This window comes from Anolis sagrei, chromosome 6, assembly GCF_037176765.1.
Source record: "Anolis sagrei isolate rAnoSag1 chromosome 6, rAnoSag1.mat, whole genome shotgun sequence".
NCBI classification, from domain to species: domain Eukaryota; kingdom Metazoa; phylum Chordata; class Lepidosauria; order Squamata; family Dactyloidae; genus Anolis; species Anolis sagrei.
Genome location: NC_090026.1, coordinates 13518656 through 13529022, shown reverse-complemented (window position 1 = coordinate 13529022; position 10367 = coordinate 13518656). Strand labels below are relative to the sequence as shown.

The following is a 10367-nucleotide window of genomic DNA, read 5'->3' as shown; positions in this document are numbered from 1 at the left end:
TAAAGCAGGTGTCGGACCACTGGTGCTAAATAACAATATTTAAATTTAATATTTACAGAGGAGTGGTTATCCTTAAACAGGAGAAATCAGCATTGTAGGTCTCAGTCCAGCAACATGAAGAGAGAGAAATGTGACTCTGTAGGAAAACTGAATGGTAACATGGATCCTTCTCTTGCTTGTTGAAGGCAGTCTTTTGGCTTCTGTAGCAGAGACACGGTTGCCTCTGGAAGACATCTGGCCAACACAGGAGCTTGCTAGGCTGTCCTTAGGAGTGATGTTCCATGTAGTCTCTTGCATTGTACTTCTTGGAGGTCTTGCTGCTTCTTACTGGCAGTAGAAGGTGAGAGCGTCTTCTTGGTTCCCTCGGATGAAGGCAACAGGTGGATGCAGCCCCTTGGAGACTGTCTCAAGCCAAGCCATGTACAGGGCGCTTGGACAGGCCCCTTTCCGCACCACAGGAAGGCTCCTAGAGGGCAAAGGAAAACAGAAAGGGGGATTAGGAAGCACCAGCAATCACAGAAACCCAAAAATGCTTTTAAGGAGGCCTAAAGCTCTGTTTCACCCTATAGACCAGGCATGGGCAAACTTCGGCTCTCCAGGTGTTTTGGACTTCGACTCCCACAATTCCTCACTATAACCTGCAATGAGAGACTCCCCCCTGGGTACACAAAAAACTGGGCGACTTGGAAGGCACTGAACAGACTTTGCTTTGGCACCACAAGATGCAGAGCCAACCTTAAGAAATGGGGCTACAAAGAGGAATCCACGGCATGCAAGTGTGGAGAAGAGCCAACCACAGACCACCTACTACAATGCAGTGTGAGTCCTGCCACATGCACAATGGAGAACCTTCTTACAGCAACAACAGAGGCACAACAAATGGCCAGCTATTGTACAAAGAACATTTAATATAATGCCAAGTTTTAAAACTTTTTTTCTTAATGCATTGAAACTGTCTGCTTGGTTCTCTCCTGATACGATAAATACATAAATAAAATCTACCTTGTTGTACAAATATGTTTCAAAAGAGAAAAGTACTACAAGGAAGGAGTGCATTTGTGTGTGTGTTGGAGGGATTGCTATACAGAAATGTCTCCTATCCTATACCACCACCTTAGTAAGAATTATGGAGTAACTCACATGACAATGAGGGCTGCATTTCGAGAGTGGTCCTGCAGGATCTCATGGAGACGCATGTGCTGTTCGGACTGGAAAAGACATTTTGGAAAACGAGGATGAGGGACTCGCAAAGCAAATGGTCATTCTTTCCCTTTTACCCATTACACAGCTTAACCCCAAACAACACTCAGAAATAACTCGGTATCTGCAGGGTCATGGTTCCAGAATCCTGAGCTGATAGCAGATGATCGAGTTCTCATTAAGAATGCCAGGCACACATTCCTCACAAGGACAAATAAAAATTAGGTTGTTGTAGGTTTTCCAGGCTGTATGGCCATGTTCTAGAAGCATTCTCTCCTGATGTTTCTCCTGCATCTATGGCAGGCATCCTCAGAGGTTGTGAGGTCTAACTTTTCATCAACCCCTTAAACATTTTCAGAAGATTGTGAAACAACCTCTGAGAATGCTTGCCACAGATGCAGGTAAAACATCAGGAGAGAATGTTTCTGGAACATGGCTATACAGCCTGAAAAACCTACAACAAGCCAGTTGTGAGGTCTGTTGGAAACTAGGAAAATTGGGTTCCCAACAAACCTCACTGCCTCCAAAGATGCCTGCCATTGATGCAGGCGAAACGTCAGGAGATAATGCTTCTAGAACATGGCCATATAACCTGAAAAACATACAACAACCCAGTTGTGAGGACTGTTGGAAACTATGAAAATTGGGTTTCAAACAGATCTCACTACCTCCGAGGATGCCTGTCATAGATGCAGGCGAAATGTCAGGAGAGAATGCTTCTGGCACATGGCCATACAACCCAAAAAACCTACAACAACCCAGTTGTGAGGTCTGTTAGAAACTAGGAAAATTGGGTTTCCAACAAACCTCATTATCTCCAAGGATGCCTGCCATAGATGCAGGCGAAACGTCAGGAGAGAATGCTTCTGGAACATGGCCATACAGCCCAGAAAACTCACAACAACCCTGTGATTCTGGCCATGAAAGCCTTTGACACTACATCAAATAAAACTTGTTTTATAAGGAGTAACAAAGGAGCAAATAAGCAACTCAGTGGGTTGATTCCTAATTGCAATGGCCATGACTCTGTAAAGGCTATAAAAAGTAATGAGGACAAACTGCTAAAAGTAATTAAAGTTAACAGTATTTTCAACAATTTAGAATTTTTACTAAAGTCTCAACTTCTGCTAGGGTTGTCCGCTCACAACCTAATAATTTCAACTTTCTAAGGAAGGAGGGAACAAGAGACATAATTTCTCCTATCTCTTCAATGCAAATGGAGGTGAACACCACCTGTGATGTGGTGACCCTATCCCACAATGCACGAATTGCATCCCACAATCTTCTGCAAAAGTTTAAGGGGTTGATGAGAAGTTAGACCTCACAACCTCTGAGGATTCCTGCCTTAGATGCAGGTGAAACGTCAGGAGAGAATGCTTCTGGAACATGGCCATACAGCCCAGAAAACACACAACAACCCAGTGATTCTGGCCATGAAAGCCTTCAACGATACACAGAAATCACTTAGTCGTACAATGGAAATGGCACCCGCAGAAGTTCACCTTTTTCTTGTAGATTCTGAGATCTTCATCTGTGACCTTCCATGGTGCTTCCATCTTCATCTCTTCCACCGTATCCACACCTTTCTGGCCTTCATTGAGTCGATACGGGGCAATCAGGTCCTCAAATTCTTTGCGACTGGAGAGAAGAAGTCACACAAAATGTGGTGAGACGAGAATAGTACAGAGGATGAGGAAAAATTAACCAGAGAGGTAGTAGACTGAAGTGGAAATGGCCTTCTATGGCTCACCACAAGTCAGGAGGTCTCAAAGCAAGAGCACTCCCTTGCAAAGTGTGTGCATATACAGCCAACCCTTCTCATTTGCTGGAATTAGGGGCAAATTTATAGTCTGCCTTTCCTCTTTTAATGGGACTAAAGAAAGCCGACAACTTATTTAAGGCAACACAAAAGCATTCATAAAAGTATAAATGTAAGATTACAAACTACCAGTTTATGAGCTTTAAACATTAAACAGTTACACAATTAATTGGCATTAAAAGACTATATAAATTAACATTTTGTGTGCAGACTCACACAGCATTAGAAGAAATAAAAACCCAATTTTGTTAGAAGTCTGATGGCACAAAAATATTTTGACTTGCTGATGGAAAGAGAGCAAGGATGGGGCCATCCTAGTCTCTCTAGGGCAGTGGTTCTCAACCTGTGGGTCCCCAGATGTTTTGGCCTTCAACTTCCAGAAATCCTAACAGCTGGTAAACTGGCTGGGGTTTCTGGGAGTTGTAGGCCAAAAACATCTGGGGACCCTAGGTTGAGAATCACTGTCTAACAGCTGGTGAACTGGCTGGGATTTCTGGGAGTTGTAAGATAAAACACCTTTGGACCCACAAGTTGAGAACCACTACTCTAGGGGTTCTCAAGAAAGTTGGTGGACAAGAAAAGAGGTTTAAAGATGGGCTTAAAGCCAACCTCAAAAACTCTGGCATACACACTGAAAGTTGGGAAGCCCTGGCCATTGAGCGCTCTAACTGGAGGTCAGCTGTGACCAGCAGTGCTGCAGAATTCGAAGAGGCACAGATGGAGAGTGAAAGGGAGAAATGTGCCAAGGAAGGCATGTCAAGCCAACCCTGACCAGGACCGCTCCCCATCTGGAAACCGATATCCGCACTATGGAAGAACATGCGGATTAAGAATAGGGCTTCACAGCCACCTACGGACCCACTGCCATGGCACCATATCTGGAAGATAATCATCCTCAAGCTATGAGGGATCGCCTAAGTAAGTAAATAAGTCTAGGGCAGTGGTTCCCAACCTTTGGTCCTTCAGTTATTTCAGACTTCAACTCCCAGAAATCCCGGCCAACTTACCAGCTGTTAGGAATTGTGGGAGCTGAAGTTCAAAACACCTGGAAGGCTAAAGGTTGGATCCACTGCTCTAGGGGGAGAGTTTCATAGTCTGGGAGCAGCTACCAAAAAGGTCTTTCCCTTGTTCCTACCAGAGAATCCTGTCCTGGAAACCCTACTATCCACCTACAGAACCATTTCTGGAGAAAAGTATGAAGCACCAGGGGATAAGGTGGATCCACAGGTACTGACCTCGTCTCTTCTGGCCTCCACATGATTTCAGGCAGCACCACAACCTCATTAAAACCCAAACGGAATTTGTTCAGCAAAGACTGAATCCTGAAAAAGAGATGGAAGAGTAAGAAGTCTTGCTCTGGTTATTAGGATTCTGTAAGCAGGGAAAGGGACTTCGAAACCCTACAACAGTGTGGTGTGGGTTTGCTCCAGATACTGTTGGGAGTGCAGTTCCCAGCACTCCTCACCATTGCCTGTTTGACTGGGAATGAAAGACTCTAAGTTCTATCATTAGACTCTTAACAAGATAAGCCAAGCCACCTGGTTTCCACTTTTGCATTAGACCATTACAAGGTGATTTGCTTCAGACACAATGGTTCCCGTAGCTTTCATTAATTGGGAACAAGGAATTTTGACAAGGGCAGCTTTTCACACACCTCTAAGGTGATGGCACAAAAATTTGGATCTGGCATAATTCTTCTAAATCTTGTTTGTGTCAAGGGACCTCTCTTTAGTATGCATGGTGAATTAATATACAGTAAGTTGTTGTAGGTTTTTTCGGGCTATATGGCCATGGTCTAGAAGCATTCTCTCCAGACGTTTTGCCTGCATCTATGGCAAGCATCCTCAGAGGTAGTGAGGTCTGTTGGAACTAGGAAAAAGGGTTTATATATCTGTGGAATGACCAGGGTGGGACAAAGGACTCTTGTCTGCTGGAGCTAGATGTGAATGTTTCAACTGACCACCTTGATTAGCATATAATTGCCTGACAGTGCCTGGAGCAAACTTTTGTTGAGAGGTGATTAGATGTCCTTGTTTATTTCCTCCCTATTGTTGTGCTGTTGTAATTTTAGAGTTTTTTAATACTAAGGTAACTCTAGGAACCCCCAGTGGCGCAGCGGGTTAAATCGCTGAGCTGCTCAACTTGCTGACCGGGAAGTGGGATGAGCTCCCGCTGTTAGCCCCAGCTTCTGCCAATCTAGTAGTTGGAAAACATGCAAATGTGAGTAGATCAATAGGTACTGCTACGACATGAATGTAACAGTGTTACATGCACTCATGCCTGCTACATGATCTTGGAGGTGTCTATGGACAACGCCGGCTCTTCGGCTTAGAAATGGAGATGAGCGACACCCCTTAGAGTCTGACTCTACTAGGCTTAATGTCAAGGCAAAATCTTTACCTTTACTAAGGCAGCTCTATAGGAAGTATAACATAAAATTGCCTGGAGAACCTAGTAAATTCCTAGAAACACCATATTTCCAGATATGAATAAATGAAACTGCAGTTATGGGTCTCACTGTATTAAAAATAAAATTGGTGAAGCTCTAATGCCTCATTTTTCAGTCCAGACCCCCACCCCACCCCAAATCCCACCCCTTACTCTTCTTTGTGCTCTTCAGCATTGGCGATTTGGCTGCTGAGGAAGACTCGGACTTTGCAGCGGCTCCAGCGTTTTCGGCGAGTAAGGAGGTAAGGAATGAGAAGGGTCAGCCCTGTGGGAACAGGCAAAGAAAGTCAGCGTGGAAGGTTGAAAAATAGCATGGCGGTTGTGGGCAGGCAACTGTTGGGGATAGATTCATTGCATCCTACAAGAAACATGGAGTCAGGCACTTCTGCCTTGTTGTTCCCCGGCAGCCTCCCCATTCCAATATCAAAATAATTGGAAGACCTTTTGTAATACAGGAATAGCATTTGGGGGTGAGGGAGACCTCTTCCAAATAGCCACTTAGGGTGAATCTGCACAGTGGAATTAATGCAGTTTGAGACCACTTTAGGCTACTTAAGGTGCATTTGCACAGTGATATTAATACAGTTTGACACCACTTTGCTATGGCTCAATGTTAAGAAAACCTGGGATTTATAGTTTGGTGAGACACCATCTTTCTTGGGCAGAGAAGGATAAAGACATTGTAAAGCTACAATTTCCATGAGTTTAGCACTGAGCTGTGACAGTTAAAGTGGTGACTAGGACGCGGAACAAGAGAGGAGATTCCATCTGAACATGAAGAAGGACTTCCTGACTGTGAGAGCCGTTCAGCAGTGGAACTCTCTGCCCCGTAGTGTGGTGGAGGCTCCTTCTTTGGAAGCTTTTAAACAGAGGCTGGATGGCCATCTGTCAGGGGTGATTTGAATGCAATATTCCTGCTTCTTGGCAGGGGTTGGACTGGATGGCCCATGAGGTCTCTTCCAACTCTTTGATTCTATGATTCTATGATTCTATGGTGTCTGTCTAACTGCATTAATTCTGCAGTGTAGATGCATCCTAAGATGTGACCTAGTGCCAGGCACGGAAGGCTCAAATTTCATGATAAGGAGCGATATACGTTCCCCATCTATGTCATAGCTTTGCCTAAACCACTAACAGCAATGCCTACTTTAATTGAGTAAGAGAAGTGATAGTTATATATCATTTTATGCTTTTTTTCCCCTCAGTGCTACGGTGTTCAGGCCAATATTTCCTCTGATCTCCAGAGAAATGGGCTACAGGCCTCCATTCCTCTAGAGCAGTGGTTCTCAACCTGTGGGTCCCCAGGTGTTTTGATCTACAACTCCCAGAAATCCCAGCCAGTTTACCAGCTGTTAGGATTTCTTGGAGTTGAAAGCCAAAACATCTGGGGACCCACAGGTTGAGAACCATTGATCTAGAAGTTGTCCAATTTGGATAGAGAGATACATACCACCATCATCGAAGAGCCAATATATGTCAATGTTTTTCTTCTTCTGGTTGCCCTGGAAATAGGTCTCCAAGTGTGTATCGGCACCAACCATTTTGAAAGTTTCACCTGTGAGCAAGAGGTAAGCAGGGAGTTTATGTAGAGTCACCATGCAGCCTTCTCATAAGATTGCCTTTTAATAATAAATTTGGAAGTTCTTTAGATCTAAATCTAGCAAACACCCCATTCAACTTCTTGCTTAGGAAGCAGACAGAAAGCCACTAGGATATTTGCTTAAATGAGTTCCATATTTGGAGAATGGTGAGATATAAATTAAATAATACACAGGACTGTTCATGGAGTTTGTCTTCAACTCAACCTGTTAAGACATATTTCTCATTATTGTGGGTTTGGGTCTTGACTTCAGAAGCCCTTAAAGTTTACAAAAAGTGTAGATATACTTGGCTGACCATGTTTGAGAGTTTAACTTCTGTGGATGTGATTATTCATAGATTTGATTAACATGGTTCCTCTCTTTCAGTGTGGTTCTATGATCAACTTCTTCTGGAAGGTGACCAGAGTAATACTGGAGAACCTAGAGTAGTGGTTCTCAACCTGTGGGTCCCCAGGTGTTTTGGCCTACAACTCCCAGAAATCCAACTGTTTACCAACTGTTAGGATTTCTGGGAGTTGAAGATCAAAACATCTGGGAACCCACAGGTTGAAAACCAATGACCTAGAGCTTCCAAGAAAGAATAGATCTCTAAGAATCCCTTGCTCTTCCAATACAATATCATGATCAACCTACAGTGGAAGTTGACATAGAGTCCCACTGGAAGACCTAGTTCTCTGCTAGAACCAAGTCTAAAAGATGGAAGCAGGAGGCTCTGCTTCATCCAGGAAACCATAGATGATTGTGAGTTCCCTATAGAGGTCTAATGAGGGACAGGAATCTGTTAAAGCAATGGTTCTCACCCTGTGATCCTCTATTTTGGAACTATAGTTCCCAGAAATTCCAGTCAACATAACCAATTCTCATGGACGCTGGGAATTGCCCAAAGAGGATTCTAGGAAAGGGTATGAAGATTTTGAACTTACTCAGTGCTTAGATACAGGGACAATGGACATGACACTATACTAGACCCCTCCAGGGTACCTTCAACTTACGTCTCTGCCTCTCCCGTCCAATGGCTCCTTCTGTATCGTCAAAGCCCATGTTCACTGACAGGGGAGAGATGAGAAGAGTTAGTCAAGGCCAGAGGCTTAAAAGCAGAAATGATCACTAGATAACACATGCCTGAAGCCCTTAACCTCTGCAGTCCTGTGGACATGGGGTGGAATTTAGGTCAGCTCCTTAGTTAAGAATAATGAAAGCTTGTTGAACATAGTTCCAGAGCTTTGGATACTATAAAATTGTGCAGGAAGACGTAGTGATGCCTAGAGAAGTGTTCTCTCTAGAGCAGGCCTGTACAACCTGCTGTTTGGGTTTCCAACTCCCAGATGCCTTAACGAGCTTGTCCAATGGCCAGGAATTCTGGAAGCTGAAGTCCAAAACACCTAGAGGACCACAGGCTGTGCAGGCCTGCTCTGGACCTTCAAGGCAATTCTGTGGTCAACTTCCAATGAAGTTCTGCCAGAGGTTGATAATAGACTCTTATTAGAGACCCAGGAGAAGACTTCTGTACTCATCATTAAGTCCCCTTGTACAAATCTATAGTATGCTTTGGCCAGAAGACTTAAGAATTTGTTCATTAAAGGTTATTAAAAATAATTTTACATGGAGGATCCTGGAATAGATCTATAGCATAATATGTGGACCTACCATAATTAACTAAGTAATCTCTCCTAGCCCAACTACCCCAAAGCTATTGTCCTTCCAATCCTGCAAAACATGGACTGTCTACAGATGTCATGCTCAACTTCTGGAACAATTCCATCAGCATTGCCTCTGGAAAATCCTGCAATGTATTCATTTATTATTTTATTTCCAACTTTTGTTCCCCGCCCTTCTCAACCCCCAAAGGGGAACTCAGGGAGGCTTACAATGACAACAATTAGATGCCAACATATACAGAATTCATACAAAATATATCAACATTACACATTAAATAAAACCATTGTTAAAATCCATTTAAAAAACATTATTAATAACCATTTAGCCAAATCAAATCCAATTCAGCGTCCCAAGACTTGGTCAGAGCCTGTCCATTGGCAGTTCACGTAAACATTGAGATCGCTATTAAGCCTGCTCCCCAAATGTCTGACCCCAGGACCATGATTTAAAATTCTTCCTGAAGGAGAAAGGAGGAGATATTGACTGTCTTCCTGCAATATCTTCCTGCAAATGTCAACATGCTAGAAGAAGCAAAGACCACTAGCATTATAGTAATGCTCCTACACCAGTGGTTCTCAACCTGGGGTCCCCAGATGTTTTTGGCCTACAACTCCCAGAAATCCCAGCTACTTTACAAGCTGTTAGGCTTTCTGGGAGTTGTAGGCCAAAAACATCTGGGGACCCTAGGTTGAGAACCACTGTCCTACACCATCAACTCCACTGGACTGGCCACATTGTCTGAATGCCCGATCACCATCTCACAAAGCAGTTACTCTACTCCCAATTCAAGAATGGAAAAAACCCTGACCAGAACTGCCTTCCACCTGGAAACTGATGCCCTCACTGTGGAAGAACATGCGAATCCAGAATAGGGTTCTACAGTCACCTATGAATCCATCACCAAGACCTTACACTTGGAAGGCAATCATATTTGGACAATGAAGGATCGCATAAGTAAGCAAGTATCCCACAATTGGACAGAGACATCATTCAACGATGTCCCTCATGCCCATTTTCTTCATGAAACAGACTAGACACAGTGCCATCTCTGGATAGACTCACCTTGGGCCTTCACCATCCGGGAAACGTCCAATCCATCACGCATCCGAAGGACACAGACTCCAACACTCAAATCAAAACAATCACTGCGAAGGAGATTGGAGAGAACGGGTCAAGACTTGATGTTCTTTCATACCCTCCCAAAGAGTTAAAGACCTTCCATCTAACATGGCTTGTTATCCTCCCCATTGTGAGAAAACCAATTAAACTGAACACCTACTGAAAACTATTTGCTAATTGAAATTTGTTCCATGCAAAAAATGTGATTTTTGTATGAAAAAAATGCCTTTTCTGTACAGAAAAGGGCATCTCAGTTCAGAAAAGGCTGTCGTCTGCTCTGAAATGTTTTCTATGACAAAACCCCCACCATGAATTTGTGTGTGTGTGTAGAATATCTAAGTCCCATATCATGAAGATTCTCAGACATCATAATTTCCTGATTCTCGGTGGTACCAGTTTTCCACGATTTTCCAAATATTTTTGAATATTCTGTCCATTCCTAATATGCACACACATGCAGCACACATTTCTGCTTCCACAGTGTTAAACTGAATCCAGACCAAAATGTTCATCCACTTCAA

The 10367-nt window shown here is 43.5% G+C and overlaps 1 protein-coding gene across 1 annotated transcript in view; it reads right to left on the bottom strand.

The window, feature by feature from the left end:
* Positions 1 to 284: 284 nt before the first annotated feature.
* LOC132777715 (solute carrier family 12 member 3-like) overlaps positions 285 to 10367 on the bottom strand; it is a 29093-nt gene continuing 19010 nt past the window's right edge. The window contains exons 18-25 of the mRNA XM_060780135.2: positions 9790 to 9872; positions 8061 to 8114; positions 6918 to 7022; positions 5621 to 5732; positions 4255 to 4341; positions 2703 to 2838; positions 1141 to 1208; positions 285 to 466 (exon numbers count right to left, since the gene is read on the bottom strand). Of these exons, the coding sequence (XP_060636118.2) occupies positions 325 to 466; positions 1141 to 1208; positions 2703 to 2838; positions 4255 to 4341; positions 5621 to 5732; positions 6918 to 7022; positions 8061 to 8114; positions 9790 to 9872 (787 nt within the window). The 3' untranslated portion in view covers positions 285 to 324. The remainder of the gene's footprint in view (positions 467 to 1140; positions 1209 to 2702; positions 2839 to 4254; positions 4342 to 5620; positions 5733 to 6917; positions 7023 to 8060; positions 8115 to 9789; positions 9873 to 10367) is intronic.